General features: G+C 34.6%; 1 protein-coding gene across 1 annotated transcript in view; it reads left to right on the forward strand.

Moving 5' to 3' along the window:
* The window catches only part of LOC127869011 (U3 small nucleolar RNA-associated protein 6 homolog), a 124,746-nt gene that overhangs the window by 26,850 nt on the left and 78,559 nt on the right, over positions 1 to 19,337 (forward strand). Inside the window, exons 9-12 of the mRNA XM_052411262.1 lie at positions 1,865 to 1,976; positions 3,935 to 4,019; positions 4,899 to 4,987; positions 7,125 to 7,184. Of these exons, the coding sequence (XP_052267222.1) occupies positions 1,865 to 1,976; positions 3,935 to 4,019; positions 4,899 to 4,987; positions 7,125 to 7,184 (346 nt within the window). The remainder of the gene's footprint in view (positions 1 to 1,864; positions 1,977 to 3,934; positions 4,020 to 4,898; positions 4,988 to 7,124; positions 7,185 to 19,337) is intronic.

Genomic DNA, 19,337 nt, shown 5'->3' on the forward strand with positions numbered 1-19,337 from the left:
AACATTGGCACTAAAATCAAAGTGCTTTAACCTACAACTTTTAAACTTCATATGTAGCTGCACCTTGATAAGTTCTACATGCCACACCCAATTTTGGGTCACTAGGTTCAAAGGTCAAGGTCACTGAAAAAAATAATTCTGTCAAACTTTCATTTATTCAAAACTGCACCCGCAGCCGAGTGTGGCACCCGTTATGCGGTGCTCTTGTTTAAACAGATTGTCATCAGTTTTTGCAAGAATTTGATTTTAAAAATGGAAGTCTTGAATTATGCTAAAGTATTCTAGTTATTGGCAATGGGATAGAGTAGTGAAATGTCATAGAAGTTCAGTGATCTACACTAGAAGTTCAGTGATCTACACTGTTTGGTTTTACTATTTCGGTTACTTGTCTTTTTGCTTTTGGGGATCCTTGTTAGTTTATTGAATACAAATACTTTTGTTCACAAGTTAGGATTTTATTTTTAGTTCACAGGTGCCTATTTTGAGCTATCATGATCAGCATTAGTTGGTAGCCATGGGTAGTGTTGTGTCAACTTGTTTAACTTGTTACCACTCTAAATGCCTCAGTCTTTATCCAGCCTTGTTGAAACTCTGTCAGAATGCCAGAATATGTACAATATCAAGGCCAAGTTGGAATCTGGGTAATGTGTTCCCAAAATGTGTGTCACTAGGTCATATGTTAGGAAAACCTTGATTCCTCTCAAAAGCCCACATGTTTGACTAGACCATAATGAACCTTGGTCAGAATGTTAATTTTGACAAATCAAGGCCAAGTTTGAATCTTTTGGTCACATATATAAAAAAAACAGGTGACCTGAATATGGTGTAACTAGGGTTTCACCAGGTGACCTGTTTTTTTTATATATGTGACCAAAAGAAACCCTAGTTACACCATATTATCACACCTGAAGCCTTATTAATGTTTAATTTTTCAAAATGTTAATATTGGCAAAATCAAGGCCATGTTTGAATATGGATCAAGTGTGGTAAATAAATAAATGTCGCCAGGTCAAGTTGTTGGTAATCGGTGCAATTAAAACTCAGTAATCGGTGCACTTAAAACTCAGGTGTGTACCTTAAGGGGATCATGCCCTCCTGCATTGAATGATATAGCAATATAACTTAAAAAATAAACTTTTGAAACCACAAATCACACAGTTTTGATATTTGGTACGTTACATCAGAAAGTTTTTCTCTACCTAGGTTGTTTTAATGTCCCTGGTTTCCAAAGGTGCCAAACCTCATTACACGTTTCAGCGACCGAGGGCCATCTTGGCACTGTTGTTTAGCTGTGTTCTTCATTGATATATTTTAGAGATTACTACATTATTTTATGTCAGACCTTAACCTTGAGAGAGGCATAACAATTTTTATACAAACAGCTCTTGCTCGTTACAATTCTGTTCAATGTTATTAAACATTCATTTTTTGTAATTTACTTTGGATAATGTATTAAAATTTATATTGCTTACATTTGTGCCAAATGGAGATTACTTCAATAAGACATTTTTCTAGGCTTGTTTTTTACCTTTTATTTTTATGTTCTGATAAATTCACTATTGAGCCAAGTCCATAAATAAATGCATATCATTCTGAAAACGAGCTTATCCTTGATGTAACCTACTTGTCTTAATTTATTTTTACTGAGAAAGTTCTCTATGTTTTATACACAGAAAAAATCTGCTGTTTCTTATAAGGTGTGAAATCAATCGTGACAAATTTACCGGAAAATTTAATGAGAATGAGGTTTGTCTGTCAAATTTTAGCAAATTTCGCCTAAATTTATTGTAAGGGCATAAAGTTTTTGTACTCTAGAGAAAGCACTGAGAAGACCGTTCTTATTTTGCATGATGGTTTGTTGTAGACACGTAAACGTAGAGAGTTGCTTGAGTTAGGCGAGGACGAGAACTCTGACACTGTGTTGAGTGGTCAAGTGGCCTTTGTGGTGTTCGATCAAGCGCGACAGGCAATTCCTGGTATAGTGCAATTTGCATTCTTACAATACATTATTGTTTCTGTATATATATTTTTATGTCCCCCACTATAGTAGTGAGGGACATATTGTTTTTGCCCTGTCTGTTGGTTGGTCTGTTGGTTGGTTGGTCTGTTGGTTGGTTTGCAGCAACTTTAACATTTTGCAATTACTTTTGCTATATTGAAGATAGCAACTTCATATTTGGCATGCATGTGTATCTCATGAAGCTGCACATTTTGAGTGGTGAAAGGTCAAGGTCATCCTTCAAGGTCAGAGGTCAAATATATGTGGCCAAAATCGCTCATTTTATGAATACTTTTGCAATATTGAAGATAGCAACTTGATATTTGGAATGCATGTGTATCTCATGGAGCTGCACATTTTGAGTGGTGAAAGGTCAAGGTCAAGGTCATCCTTCAAGGTCAAGAGGTCAAATATATGTGGCCCAAATCGCTTATTTTATGAATACTTTTGCAATATTGAAGATAGCAACTTGATATTTGGCATGCATGTGTATCTCATGGAGCTGCACACTTTGAGTGGTGAAAGGTCAAGGTCAAGGTCATCCTTCAAGGTCAAGAGGTCAAATATATGTGGCCCAAATCGCTTATTTTATGAATACTTTTGCAATATTGAAGATAGCAACTTGATATTTGGCATGCATGTGTATCTCATGGAGCTGCACATTTTGAGTGGTGAAAGGTCAAGGTCATTCTTCAAGGTCAAATATATGGGTCATAATTGCTCATGTAATGTCAATTCTGCAATATTGAAGCTAGCAATTTTATTTTTGAAATGCGTGTGTATCTCAAGGAGCTGCACATTTTGAGTGGTGAAGGGTCAAGGTCATCCTTCAAGGTCAAACGTCATATAGGGGGACATTGTGTTTCACAAGCACATCTTGTTTCATTTACCTTTATCCCAACTGGGTTCAGCCATTTCCATATTTTGACATGGTGGCAAGTTAAAAAATGACTTGCTGATTTCAGTTCACCCCATTTCACCCGAGCTGGTTGTGCTCACATGTCTTGCAATGTGTATCGTTCATTATGCTCTGTTAACTTAAAGGGGCCTTTTCACAGATTTTGGCATTTTTTAACTTATTCATTAAATGCTTAATATCGATAAATGTAAAAATTGGATCGTAACAGCTCCAGTAAAAAATCAAGAATAAAATTTAAAAAAGGAAAAGAACATTGCCCGGTCCAGGTTTCGAACCAGTGACCCCTGGAGTCCTGCCAGAGTCCTGAAGTAAAAACGCCTTAGCCTACTGAGCTATTCCGCCGAGTACACAGACTTGACGTATTTTATACCTTATATAAGCAATCTTCGTAGTTCCACAAAATTAAACGACAAAAACAGAACTCTCCAAATTATTCAATCGTTTCGCGTTGCAACGCTTTATAATTTTTAGGTTTTAAAATCGTCAAAAGATGCATATAATGGCTATATTAGACCATGGTAAATGTTCAGTATTACTGTTTCCTCACAAATATCATAACTAAAACGAAAATTTGCGAATCTGAAACAACTTTTTTCAATTTTGTCAATTTACCAAAGCGTGAAAAGATCCCTTTAAATCTTGTTACCATTTGGCTTTTGTACATATAAATGAAACCATACAAAGTGGAAAAAAAGGCTGTTTGTTGCACAGTTTCAAAAATGCAAATATGCCACAGTGTATCATGGTAAATAACAGTCAATTATTGTATATCATCCCACTAGTTGACTATTTTTAGACCAAATGGTTATTTAGTCTTTCAGAACTCTTTGTCTTCATTCCATTAACATTCTGATTATTCATACTGTTTCCCTTACCTTGACATGTTCCCTTATTGGAAACATCAAAATCTTTCTTCACATGGGTTTCTGCATTTTTCTCTAGTTGTTCACTTTATTCAAATGCTTTTGCTCCCCTCTAAATATTCATGGGACATCATGTATGTTCATACAATTCAGATGATGTCAGTTTCCTGGTGCAGTTTCTTCCAATCTGTCAGCTGTTTGACTTCACAAAGGATCATGAAGCAGACATCTGTAAAGAGTAAGTGCTCTGAAACATTTCTGTCATTGCAAACAACTTATCTTCGTTAAGAAGGTCTGGGTTTTATTCAAAACTTTAGTAACTGAATACTAGGGTAGTATGAGTGCAGGTGCTGTGAATGTGTCTGTTGAAATAGTAGGCTTGACCAGATTAGCCCTTTGCATGCTGGGAAATTTGTAGTCTGCTAAAATGTCGTCTGCTGAATTTCTAAAATTAGCATTTTCTTCATTTTTTTTTCCAAAGAATTCTATTAGAACAGCAAACAGTTTGGATCCAGATGAGACGCCACGTTCTGTGGCGCCTCATCTGGATCCAAACTGTTTGCAAAGACCTTCAAAATTCGGTTCCAGCACTGTAAGAGTTAATAATCGTAAATGGAAAGGTGCCAGCAAAATTTCCAGTCATGAAAAATGCAGACAACTAGATTTTAATCCGGTCATTATATAAAAAAAGTTGCTTCATAAAGTATCTTGAAAAAAAAGGAAAACTCTTCAACACCTTTATGGTGGTGAAGTTTGGGATCTGATGATCATTATTGAAGCAAGAAGAAAACTTACTTGCAATGATAATTAGGAAATCATGCCAGTAACACTATAACAATATTTTTTGAAACCTTATTGGATCTACATCATCATGTACAAAAAAATGAAATGGGACAATAAAACTTAATATTCACTGCATAATAATCACGAAACAATATAAATGGCGTATGCTTTTTTGTTTATGTTTTTATGATTAGTTGTTCCACTGAATGCATTTTTGTTATTTAGTGAATAGAGAAAAAAAAACAATAATTTTCTTTTGTAAACCTCATTGCAGTACCTAAAAAATTTAAGGTTCCCTCTTATCATGACCTACTTGTTGTGTGCCTCATTGCAGACTGAAGGAGAAGTATTCAGAAGAGCCACTGGCCTGGGATGCCCTTGCCAAACGCCATCTAGGTAGAAAGGAGGACCTGACTGTCACTGGTGGGTAATGTAGGGAAAACTTGTGTATGATATTAATGCAGTGATATTTCCTTGTGAATGATATCAGTGCTGTGATATTTCCTTGTGAATGATATCAGTGCTGTGATATTTCCTTGTGAATGATATCAGTGCTGTGATATTTCCTTGTGAATGATATCAGTGCTGTGATATTTCCTTGTGAATGATATCAGTGCTGTGATATTTCCTTGTGAATGATATCAGTGCTGTGATATTTCCTTGTGAATGATATCAGTGCTGTGATAGTTCCTTGTGAATGATATCAGTGCCGTGATATTTCCTTGTGAATGATATCAGTGCTGTGATATTTCCTTGTGAATGATATCAGTGCTGTGATATTTCCTTGTGAATGATATCAGTGCTGTGATATTTCGTTGTGAATGATATCAGTGCTGTTATATTTCCTTGTGAATGATATCAGGGCTTTGATATTTCCTTGTGAATGATATCAGTGCTTTGATATTTCCTTGTGAATGATATCAGTGCTGTGATATTTCCTTGTGAATGATATCAGTGCTGTGATATTTCCTTGTGAATGATATCAGTGTTGTGATATTTCCTTGTGAATGATATCAGTGCTTTGATGTTTCCTTGTGAATGATAACAGTACTTTGATATTTCCTTGTGAAGGATATCAGTGCTTTGATATTTCCTTCGTTTTAAACCTGATTGCCTCAGTTTTAAAGCAAAAAGTTGCTCTACCATTACAAGTCTGTTTAAAATTGAGGACTTAGTGCTCCCAGTAAGAGGTTTTTGTAATTTCCTCCCATAGGGTGTTTACAAAAATACATATCTGATGATAGAAGTTTATCCAACGCTGTTCTAAATTGAAGAGATGTTGTTTATGATGAGTATCGAATCTCAGATACGATACAAGATTTAACATAAACTTGATGGATGTATAGATATCAATGAGGAGAATTGCTTTTCACAAGAACCATAACACTACACTTTCTTAAAAGAGTTATTGCCCTTTGTTGTATTTGTATGATGTAACTTGTGAGGGCTTTATCTCAGTTTCCAAGATTTCAACCTGAAACTTTCTCGATGCATACCGTAATTACTCGAAGTTTTCAGACACTTAAAAATAATATTTTTTTCATGTTCAAAAATTTAGATACCAAAAATATAAAAAAATTACAGGTGTCCGAAAATTAAGAGACAAAAATTATAATTATATTGAAATAAAAGCAACAAATCAATACACAATATTGTTTCTACTTTAAAATAAATACGACTTCACAGCTTTGCTAACATTTGACTGAAATGATACAGAACAACAAAGTAATAACATTGAACATACTGCTTCCTTAATAGGAAGATATTTAAAATGCTGTTGGGTGAAGCGATTTTTTTACGGGTATACATGGTTATTTACCCAATTATGCAAATGTTATGGTCCATTGCCCACAGGCATGCGTCTCGCAGGTTTTATAACCGTAATCCGTTTGTAAAAACTCATGATCAAAGTGTCACAAGATAAGCAAATACAGTGCCGAGATCTGGTAAAATAGCACTGTAAAATATACTGACTGAAAATGTATACCGGTAGTCATTAATGAATAAAAACGGCATGTTAGAATATTAAGAGTCATGAAAAATAATTATTTTGGCCAAAAAAAGGGTGTACGAAAACTTAAAGTAATTATATTAGATATCATATGAAGAAAATCGCAATACATAAAACAATAACCCTACACTTTATTATTATTTATAGGATACTGTGTATCAAGGGATTTGCACCCATCCATAAACGCAATTTATTTGTCGGGGGATATCATTTCATCGAATTAACTTGTTCCAGAAGGGCAGTTGTTAGTGACTGGCATAAGTATATGCATGTTTTGCTGCTAGCCCAGATAAAGTGTTAGTTTGTAAACTGACTACCATGATGTGACTAAAATACTGTTAAAAAAGAAAAAAGTCCAAATTAGCAAACAAACTGAATGAGGAAGACCTAACAGCAGCTTTGTGAGAAGGGAAAGTAGCCTGGAAATCCTGGTTCTTTAAATGGTGATAAGACGATTGTGATAATTTACTATGCCTTCTGTTGTCATGATATAAACTAGGCATGGTAATTCATGGTTGGTCACATGATTTAAACTACGTAATTTTGTAGATAACCCTGAGAAGCTCTTCCATGATGTTTACATGGACGCCATCTCTACATTGAACTCTGGTGAGTGTCAGACTTACAATGCCTATGTCATGTATTGCCTAATAAGTTAAAAATATTCAATTAAATCTAGAAACAATCCTCTTTAAAAAGTTTATTTGTACATCATTCAATGAAATTTATCCATGCAAACTACTCGCATCAAATTTGGATTTGAAATAGAACAGGAATTTTGTGATTGTCCATTTTGGATATATTGTGTTGGTATCAAGCTATGATAGCTTAAAGAGTATCCAACCTCCATTCTGAGAATTGACTGGTTGCAAGCATAGTTAGATTTTATGTTATCTTCTAGACAGAAAATAATGTTCAACGTAGTCTGGCCACATTGCTGAAATGAAATTATGGACAAGCAGATGGAAAAACACCATAAAATCCTTGTTCTGTCATAAATGGATCATGTGTTTTTAGCTTTCCTGAACCCAATGTTCTAATGGTAAGCTTTTGTGATCGCCTTTTGTCTGTTGTGCGTCATCCTTGGTGTGATGTCAACATTTACCCCGAGACATGGGTCTCAGGTGAGCGCCTTAGGGCCCATGGCCCTCTTGTTCCATTTTTCCTGTTTTTCCTTTTGACTGAAATGTATCCAGAGCAATAATGTAATACTGGTGAGTCTGTCTTGTATACTATAAATAATGAATCTTAAACTATATCATGTATGTTTTTCTACTTAATATGGTGGCAGTGGTTGATAAAGTGTAGCAAAGCATTGTAAAAGCTGTGAAGAGTTGGAAGTCCTTCTAGGATAGATAACTAATGTGCTTGTGATACAGCTCTTGTGATTGAGTTGTCTCCCTTGAAACTTGCAATGTTTATAAAAAATATGCCTGTATATTGGTAAGCTGGTTACTATTTTCAGCTTGGATTATGAAATGTTTAATTGTAGCCAGGTAACTGACAACAATGTCACTGTGTTTTTGCAATATAGGTAATTTTTGTTCAGTTTGATTCAAAAGAAAAAGTCACGATCTCTAGGGTTTTTGCAAACTTGATAAGTAATACATTGAGATCAAACGTGTCTATTATGTTACCAATTTATTTGTTCTCATCAATTATTAAGTGGATGCCCTGCCTGGTTAGTGTTAGATCTCCATAAACGATGCTATGCTTGTGACTAACAGCTACTTGCATCTGTATACGTGGGCTAGTCAGACAAAAGAATATGCAGAAAGTACTTACTTACCTTGTAGTTAATGGGTATGGAAAATGAACAATCATTTTACTTGGTCACTTTTCCTATTGACCATTGCCAAAATACTCTGTTTACACTCCCCAACCACAAAAAAAGGAGAAGGGAGTTTATAGATAAAGTTAGAAATTGTATATGGAGATAGCGAACAACATATTCCCAGTTCCCTAGGTGACCCTTTGAGCTCACCTATGAAAAAATGAACAGAGGGAGCTTTTGGGGTCATCTTTTGTCTGCATCGTGTGCAGGGCATCATGTGTATGTTTTCCATTCAGATGACATCTCCTAAAACACTATGCAGAATTTAAGAAAACTCCACTGCAATTATGCTTTGTGACCCTCGTACAATTTTGTTCAAGCTGTTGCATATTTAGATCACCATGCTTAAAATATTTAAACAAAATTAAAGCTTCAAAAATCTTATCTGAAACTGCAACTCTCAGGGTATAAACATTTGGTCTGTAGCATCATAGAATAAAATAAGGTTTGACATCTTTTCCTCTTAGAGTCCTAAAGCCTTGAAATTCAGTATGTATCATCAGATAGTCGTCCTGTACAAAGTTTATTCATATCATGCTCCTAGTGTTAAAACTGACCCCATCCCAGTGGTCATATGATATAGACTTATTTAGTCAATGACCAAACAAAATCTGAAACCGCTAGTTAAAGAGCTTCATTATAAATGTTTATTGGTCAGTCTGTCAGTTAAGTATGTCCATCAGTCTGTCCATCAGTCAAAAACTTTTCAGAGCTAAATCTCAGGAACTATACAAGATTTCATCATGAAACTTCATGGGTGTATTGAGAAGAAGTGCCATGCTAAAGAATCATAACCCTAAACTGTCTTAAATAAGAGTTATTGCCCTTTGTTGCTTTTTGTATGATGTAACTTTTGAGGGCTATATCTCGGGTACTGTACAAGATTCAACATAAAACTTTATGGGTATATAGATATCAATGAGGAGAAATGCTATACACATGTACCATAAGCCTACACTGTCTTAAAAAAGAGTAAGTGGGCCTATTTTGATTTTGTACTATGCCACTTTTCAGTGCTATATCTCATATTCGATTACAAGATTTGCACATGAAACTTTTTATAAATATATCAATGAGGAGAAATGCCATGCACATTGACAATAATCTTTCACTTTCTTAGATAAGAGTTATTGCTCTTTGTTTTTATGCCCCTGGTAGGGTGGCATAAAGCAGTCGGACTCGCTTTTTGTCCGTACGGCATTTTGGTTTCCAGGAGTTTTTTTTTACCCAACGCTTTAAGATTTTGAACTGATTTTTGGTATTTTTCTGTGGATTTCCTCTGATTGGTTGTCCAGGGGGTCCTTTCTGAGATTCGTGGAAATTCTTAAAAAAATAGAGGAGGCGGTAAAACTGATTCACTGCCTTACCAGGACAGTCGATCTTCTGTACCCATTCGGAAAGTGATATAGCTTTCTGCTTTAAATCCACTGTTGTTTCTATTCACATTGGATTTTTTAAAAAATAATTGTCAGTCTCCGAGATGTATTGAGATTTGTTAGTTCAATAATTCTTATTTTCACTTCATAATGTTGCTTATCAGCAAAGAATTACCAAACACATTTTAAAAGATTGACTTTAATGTGAAGATTGGGAACCAACAGCTTATAAGAAAATAGTTCAGGTATACAATGTCGTACAAGTAATTTTTATGAAAAAAGTAATCAAAAGCATTAAATAAAAAGAAAATTTGTTTACTTGCAAGGTTACATCCTGAAATATGTTTTCAGTAAAGTGATACAATTGACTCATGCATTTTCACTCATGCAAGCACTCATAAATTTTGTATGTTTCTTAGTATTTATTTTTTTCATAAAATCACCCCAAAAGCTAACAAATATCCTCTATAAATATTTATAGCTATATTTAAAATGTCTAAGTTCACTCTATTTGTGCATATTCATCATGATGAGGTATTATGCCTGATTTTGTTACAAGCCCATAAAAAGTTTTCTTAATTCAGCTTAGCTCAGCTTGTAGATTGTTTTGGACCTGATACATGGCTATTCATTTTCTTCCATTTTACTGATAACAATCTACTGCGTTGAATTGATAGGTGCCGTGCATGGTGAAAGACGAACAAGTCAAACTATGTTTTATAAATTGCACAAAGACTGAGCTGTTAAAATACTTAACTGATAAAGTTGATAGCTGCTATAAGAATGGGTTTGTCAGATTACATAAATTATGATCTTTTATTAGCAGACTGCAAGGTTAGACACATTAATATATTGTGTGCATCACACATGCCTAAGACTTGGCACCTTGTGAGTTTTTAATTATGCATTATTGGTACTCATATTTATGCCCCCCTTTGAAGAAGAGGGGGTATATTGTTTTGCACATGTTGGTTGGTCGGTCGGTCGGTCCGTCGGCCGGTCCGTCGGTCTGTCCGTTCACCAGATGATTTCCAGATGATAACTCAAGAACGCTTAGGCCTAGGATCATGAAACTTCATAGGTACACTGATCATGACTGGCAGATGACCCCTTTTGATTTTCAGGTCACTAGGTCAAAGGTCAAGGACACAGTGACCCGAAATAGTAAAATGGTTTCCGGATGATAACTCAAGAATGCTTAGGCCCTAGGATCATGAAACTTCATAGGTACATTGATCATGACTGGCAAATGACCCCTATTGATTTTCAGGTCACTATGTCAAAGGTCAAGGTCTTAGTGACTCGAAATAGTAAAATGGTTTTCGGATGATAACTCAAGAATGCTTACGCCTAGGATCATGAAACTTCATAGGTACATTGATCATGACTGGCAGATGACCCCTATTGATTTTCAGATCACTAGGTCAAAGGGCAAGGTCACAGTGACTCGAAACATTAAAATGGTTTCCTGATGATAACTCAAGAATAATTAGGCCTAGTATCATGAAACTTCATAGGTACATTGATCATGACTGGCAGATGACCAATATTGATTTTCAGGTCACTAGGTCAAAGGTTAAGGTCACAGTGACAAAAAGCATATTCACACATTGGCTGCCACTACAACTGACAGCCCATATGGGGGGCATGCATGTTTTACAAACAGCCCTTGTTAGAATAAGCTATTGTTCCTGTGCCTGGTGTTCATACTTTCTTTAAATGTTCCTATAATTTAGCTCTGCTCTTAAAATATTTTTTTCTTATCAATATGTGTTTGCACTGCATTTTTATTTAGTAGAAGGCAGTATGAAGTAGTCTCTGAGAAAAAAAGTTCTTGTTGTTGACTGTGATGGTGGTGGTGGTTGCTGAAATTGTTATGGTGATGGTGGTGGTTATGATGATGGTGATGATGATGATGTTGTTGTTGATGATGATGATGATGATGATGATGATGATGATGATGATGATGATGATGATGATGATGATGATGATGATGATGAATTATAACTCATGTCTGTTTCCAGTTCAGGTGTTGTGTCCCATGTCTGTTATAAGTTCAGGCGTTGTGGCTGAATATGATATGCAGTGCATGAGTAATTAAGACCATAAACTGCATTATCGTGCATATTAAATAGCGCTTATACCCAACCTATTACTTAGTTTTTGCACATGTTTTTGACTAAAAGCTTTTTAATAGCTTCCCATTAGATTTAGGCTGCAGACCTATGCTCGTTTTGGAAATTTAAGATTTTTGAAGAAGGTTAAGAGAAGACAACACTAGACATAAATGAAAATGGGAAATAGAAGAATAATGCAAGGAGTGGGTGTAATACGTTATAGTGTTGTTTTTAGCTCACATGAGCACAATGTGCTTGGGTTTTTATTATGGTATTATGCATGTTCTACTTTATTATGTTTCTTCACTCTGTACAATGAACTGTAATAGCATGTAAGTGAAATGGAAGATATTGAAGTATTAACATATTAAATATATTAAATAAACTCATTTAAATAAATAAATTACACAAACAACATCACTTCCGTGTGTATGCTGATTTTTTTTAGCTCACCCGATTGCTCAGGTGAGCTTTTGTGACCGGTCTTTGTCTGTCAGTCCGTCCGTCCGTTGTCCGTCCACATTTGTTGGTAAACACTCTAGAGGCCACATTTATTGTCCGATCTTCATGAAACTTGGTCACAAGCTTTGTCCCAATGAAATCTCGGTCGAGTTCGAAACTGGGTCGTGCCGGGTCAAAAACTAGGTCACTAGGTAAAAAAACAAACAAACTTGTAAACACTGTAGAAGTCACATTTCATGCCCCATCTTCATGTAACTTTGTCAAAATGTTTGTCTTAATGATATGTTGGTTGAGTTTAAAAGTGGTTCTGTTCCGTTGAAAAACATGGCCGCCAGTGGACGGGGCAGTTTTCCTCATTTGGCTGTAGAGAACCCTTGTAAACACTCTAGAAGTCACAATTTTTGCCCAATCATCATGAAAGTTGGTCAAAACATTAGTTTTATTGATATCTCGGACGAGTTTGAAAATGGTCCAGATCGGTGAAAAAACATGGCCGCCAGTGGGCGGGGCATTTTTCTCTCTATGTATATAGCGAAAACATGTGAACACTCTAGAATTCACATTTTTGGCCCAATTTTCATGAAATTTGGTCAGAACATGTGTTTCCTTGATATGAGAGTTGAGTTCGAAAATGGTTCCCGGTCAGTTGAATAACATGGCTGCCAGGGGGGGGGGGAGTTTTCCTTATTTGGCTATAGAGAAACCTTGTAAACACTCTAGAAGTCACAATTTTTGCCCAATCATCATGAAAGTTGGTCAAAACATTGGATTTATTGATATCTCGGCGAGTTCGAAAATGGTCCAGATCGGTGAAAAAAACATGGCCGCCAGTGGGCGGGGACATTTTTCTCTATATGTATATAGTGAAAACATGTGAACACTCTAGAATTCACATTTTTGGCCCAATTTTCATGAAATTTGGTCAGAACATGTGTTTCCTTGATATGAGAGTTGGGTTTGAAAATGGTTCCGGTCAGTTGAATAACATGGCTGGCGGGGGGGGGGGGGCAGTTTTCTCATATTTATATAGTAAAAAAAGCTTGTGAACATTCTAGAAGTCACATTTTTTGCCCAATCATCATGAAACTTGGTGAAAAGATTGGTTTAATATATCACATAATCAATGCTATAATTATTGCCTTTAGATTGTCCAAATTTTCATTATATTATACAAAATCCTTGTAAACACTCTAGAGGTCACAATTTTGTTTCAGATTTTATGAATCTTGGTCATAATATTTATTTTTGTAAGCAAAGTTTGATGTTTGGTAAGGGGGGGTCAACTCAAAATATAGATCACCAGGTCAAATCTTACCAAAACAAAATCACTCCATATGCCAGAGTTTTGGTTCAATAATGATGAAACTTGACCAGGATGTTTGTCTAGACAATATCTAGGTCAAGTTTGACATTTGGTAAAGATTGAATGAACCGACTCCTCTCAGGTGAGCAAACTAGGGCCATCTTGGCCCTCTTGTTTAATATTCCCCAAACTTTCCTTAACAATGCTTGAATTTTCCCCCAAAATACGTTAACATGCCTTTTTGGTGTGTAACATAATATGGTGGTCCTCTACTCAGTTTTTTCAAATCATGCACAAGGGGTCAAACACAAACATCACAAAATTTGCACATAACAGGTATGTTTCTTAATATCGCAGGTGAGCGACCAAGGGCTTTATGCCTTTTTGTTTTGTCAGGTTTTCACAATTATAACTTATGGTCTGCCTTGTATATATTTGTTTGATGGGTGAACGTTTTTTATAAGTACACTTCAAGTATTGTTACATGATATGATGCTCAGATTTTGTCCGCTTAGCAAGTTCTTTGATCTAAGTTGAATTCATGATATTTATACCCAAATACTATCATAATATGTCAGGATCCGTGCATTTGTGGATAAATAAGAAACAATAAATCCAACCTAAGTGCCTGACATTATTGGATTGATATGAAAATGTCTTCATGAGGCCCTGAAAATATAATTTAGCCTTCAAGATTCGGACCAGTGTTCAGGGAGATCATACGGAATATTATGATTAAAGTTGATATTTTAGATCCTTTTTGATCCTTTGTTAAATGTAATGTTTCCGATAAAGAGTAAATAAAACAGCAAACTTTCCACTTTCCAATAGCATGACCCATCGGGTAAAACCATAATCAAAGGTTGTAGCAAAAATCAGGTATCTATTTCACTATAAATGATATAATATAACAGAAATGCGCTTTACAAAAGCATGGTTGTGAAATCAGTAAATTACCACAAATCACCGCCACGAGAAAACAGTATTTTGCAATTAAGGTCTGTCTCCATACCCCAAAGGTCAAGATCACTAAGAGGTCAAAGATTAAATTTGGCCTTATATTACATTGTCTTGACCATAACTTTTACATTCATTATGCTTTTTTAAAGTAACACCATCATGTTTAGACAGTATGTTACATTCACGTATGCCTCCATACCTCAAAGGTCAAGGTCACACATAGAGGTCAAAGATCAAATTGGACATAAAGTAGTTAGTTTGGACTCTTAAACTTTGTCATTCACCATGAAATTCTTTAATAATCACAAACGAATACCATGAGAAGATGGCATTTCTCATTTAACATTCATCTCCCTGCCTAAAAAGTCAATGTAAAACATAAGGGTTCAATTTGGCAATAAATCATCTTTTCCTGAAAGTAAACTTATTATTCATCATGCATTTAAGAATTATTTTCCAGAAATGTTCACCATGTTGAGATTGTGTGTCATGAGTGATTGCCTGCCTTTAAGGGCAAGGTCACTTATAAGGGTTCATTGTTAAATTTGGCTATAACATAGCTTGTCTATACTGAAACTTAATCATTCATCATGCAATTTTTATGCCCCGGAAGGCATATAGTGATCGGACTGTCTTTCCATCACACTTTGCGTTTAGGTTTTGAAAAATGCTCATAACTTCTATTTCCCTTGAGCTATAACCTTCATATTAGGTATGCATGTGTGTATGGACAAGGCCTTTCCATACGCACAAACATTTTGACCCCTGTGACCTTGACCTTGAACTTAGGGTCCGCGTTTAGGTTTCAAAATCTGCATTTAGGTTTTGAAAAATGCTCATAACTTCTATGTCCCTTGAGATAAAATATTCAAATTTGGTATGCATGTGTATATGGACAAGGCCTTTCCATGTGCACACATATTTTGACCCCTGTGACCTTGACCTTTAAATTAAGGTCCGCGTTTAGGTTTCGAAATCTGCGATTAGGTTTCGAAAAAAGCTCATAAGTGCTATCTAGCATTTATAGTGGGCATAAGTCATCCTATGGTGACAGCTCTTGTTTGAAATAGTTTACTAACAATTTTAATTATTTGTAGAATATTTAGCACAACATGGACAAAGGTCAAAGGTCAAAGTCACACTTAAGGCTAAGTTCAAACATATGTGCATGGGTTCAGATTGTTGGCAACAGGCATCTAGCGGTATTAAAAGTTTTAGTTAATATGATTGGCAACATAGGAGAGTTTTCAATTTTCAATAACAATATCAATTGGCATGTATGGACATTTTATTCATATTGCTTTTGAGATTTTAAACTTTTAATTTTATTGAACCAAAAAGGTTTGAAAAACGAATGGCTGGTCTTGTTTGTACAAAAATGTTGAAGATGCTCTTGAAAAATAGCTGTGGAAAATCGACAGGTCGGGTTTAGCATAGGTGATCATCAAAGAACAAGGCTTTGTGCAGAATGTTTGTTCAGATTATAATGAATTATTGACATTTCACGAAGACAGAGTATTTTGAACAATATACATTTTGTCTTGTGTTTTAATTTTTCCAAAGAAAAGTAAATCTATAACAAAGTGGGGCTTTGTGAAATATTGACAGTTTCATTCAAATTTGTAATTTAAGTGTGTATTTATTATTTTTTTTAGGCCAACAATGTCTGAAATATACAAAAAAAGAAAATGAAGTTGGAATCTTAACAGAATATTGACCCTTGCAATTAATATCTATATTGTTTACTGACTTCAATACTGTCAAGAACTGAATATCTTGTTCAGTTTGTAATTGTATTGTAAACATATATAAAATAACTGAGTCTCTTTGACTGTTTGCAACTGTGAGGATTGATTCTAAAATGAAACATATTGTTTTGGTGCGTATGTATAAATTGGTTGCCCAGATTGTTATTATACTATCATCTAGACCAAGTTGTGAGGGGGCGGATATACTGGATTCAGGATGTCTTCTGGACATGGTTGTCTCAACACAACTTTGAATATTTGTCACGAGCATACCTTGAACACTTTTATCATCTTCAAACTTCATAGGTAGGAATATTTCATTGAGGGGAATGCACAATAACCATATCTGAAGGATATCCAAATTACATAATATTATTGCTTGTCTAATGTTTGAAAAACACAGTGTTTTTAATATTTAATGAAAACAGTTGACTCAGGTAGTTCTGTCTACTGATTTAAATGCTGTGATATGAAAACAATTTTATATTTATTTAAATATTGTAAGCTTAATCATATCAACTTATGACCAGTGTCAGCTTGAAATGGGTCTAATGCCAAGTGGCCAGCATCTGCGCAGTCTGGTGAAACGCTACCCTATCCACTGAAGAGACACAAAACCATGCATTACTTTTACCCTTTACCACTTAGATACGTATTTTGACACATTTGTGGTCACTTAGAAAGTTAAATATAACTTAAAACCTTTCTTATTAGATTCAAGTTTTAAAGGCTTTATTTCCAATATTACGATACTAATGAGCAGCAAACATCATAAAACCAGAACATACTGAGAGTTACTAGCAGGCTGTTCTGGATTTATACTGTTTGCACATATCCATTTTAACTTAGCTTCTAAGTGAGAAAGATTTAAAGTGGACAGTGATCTCTTGACCACACTGCCTGATTATTCTGGTTGAGCTGGAGCCATGGTGGCTGCATATGACATAAGACTTGTTTTTGCATGACACTGGCTGTATAAGAATATTGAAAATAAATTTCCTTGGGCTTACAAAGACCATGACAGGGCCAACACAGAACCACAAACTAATTATGCTTGTCACGGACACTTAACATAATTCTTAGCTAAGAAGACCCCCAGTTGTCAATAATTGGGTGCTGAATATTTGATGTAAGTTTTTAAAAATTAGTGTGTCTTTGTGAAATGTATTACCAACCATTATTTCCATTCACAAAGTGGTTTATGACAGAGATATCATTCCTTGATAGAAATTGTGTTTATGGTAATTGTTGGATTATAAAACATTTGGATAATTTTGCAAATTATCAAGTGTATATTATCACTCTGAAATTAAAAGTAGGTTTATACAATAAAGTTGAGTTAATTATTAATCCATTTAAATGGGTACTTTTAAGAACTAAAGCAGAATATAACATAGTATTGATGAGTTGGTAAAAAGGTTTGGGACTTCATTTCAATGCTTACAATATTCTGTAGCCTACTTTATGGTTTTCACTTCATTAAAGAACTCATTCAAAGGGCTGATGTCATTGATTATATGGTCTCAATAGCTAAATTATGTTTTTCACTAATCCAACAAAAAGAAAACATAATTAAACAAGAACAACTTTCTTATGTTTGTTATAAAAAGAATTTTGAACAAAAATTCTTGATAGATTTCATTTAGATAATACAATGGTTTATTCAAAATACAATAGACATAATGTCCATGAGTGTACATGATGTACAAATATTAGTAAATACATACGCGGTGGTCATCTGTACAATACAATTAATTATAATTTTCTATCGATTTTAATACAATATCATTATTATTATGCTTGTAATTTTATAATGAGCAATATATGATATAATTTAAAATGAAAAATAAAAAATACAGTGCAAAACAAGATATTTAATTTATAGATAAAGGTTTGGTCTTGTTTTATATTAGCCACATGTCAAATAAATACAATCTTTAAGATTTTGTTTGCTTTACTTTAAATAAAATTGCATTAGAGGAAAAATTATTTTAAAGAAAATGTTTATAAGAATTGTGTAACCAATAAATCAACTGTCAAGTAAATAATTTTGAGTTTATTTATCATATGCACATATATGATACAATTTGATTATTAAAAAAGATCTTATGGTGCCTTAAATGTTTGTTCATGTTTATTTTTGAATTTAATAGGAATAAATATATATGCTTATTAGGTTTTAATATGTGATTAAATTGTGTTTTTTTTTAATGAATTTTATTTTTACCATTATGTCAACAGTTGCCTGGCCGGGCTAGCTTGGTTGATAAATAATCTGCAATTGTTATTGTTTAACTCTTCCAGTGCTGGAACCGAATTTTGAAGGCCTTTGCAAACAGTTGGGATCCAGATGAGACGCCACAGAACATGGTGTCTCATCAGGATCCAAACTGTTTGCTATTCTGATAGTATTCTTTGAAAAAAACCCAAAGAAAATGCTAATTTTAGAAATTCAGCGGACGACATTTTTGCAGATGACAAATTTCCCAGCATGCAAAGGGTTAACATACAATTGTACTTATTTTTTGTGTGTCTGGCACAAGTGAAAAATTAAGACATTATCAGGTTCAATAAATAAAAAATAAATTAAAGCAAGTCTATGAAATTTATACCCACATACACCTATAGATCTTCTACATGTAGCTATTTAAAAAGTCAGTGCAATATTTACTGAGTTTCATGACAGTCCAAATTTTCAAGGTGACATACTAATATGCCTGATCTGTGGTTTATGTCTTAAATTGGAAGGGCAGCCCTTTTTGTTGAGGGTATCAGATGAAGGTTAATGATGGGGTCAATTTTTATAGGGGCTGTAGGCTTAGAAGGGATTTACTCAAGTATTCACATACCAGATATGATCGCCCATGATCTGTATGATCTGAGATATGGGCTTATTAATGGGCCTAGTGAAAGTGGTTTGGAGCTCAAATGTTTTTTAAGACGCTATATCACTGTTTTTGAA

Source organism: Dreissena polymorpha, chromosome 2 (genome assembly GCF_020536995.1).
Source record: "Dreissena polymorpha isolate Duluth1 chromosome 2, UMN_Dpol_1.0, whole genome shotgun sequence".
NCBI lineage: Eukaryota > Metazoa > Mollusca > Bivalvia > Myida > Dreissenidae > Dreissena > Dreissena polymorpha.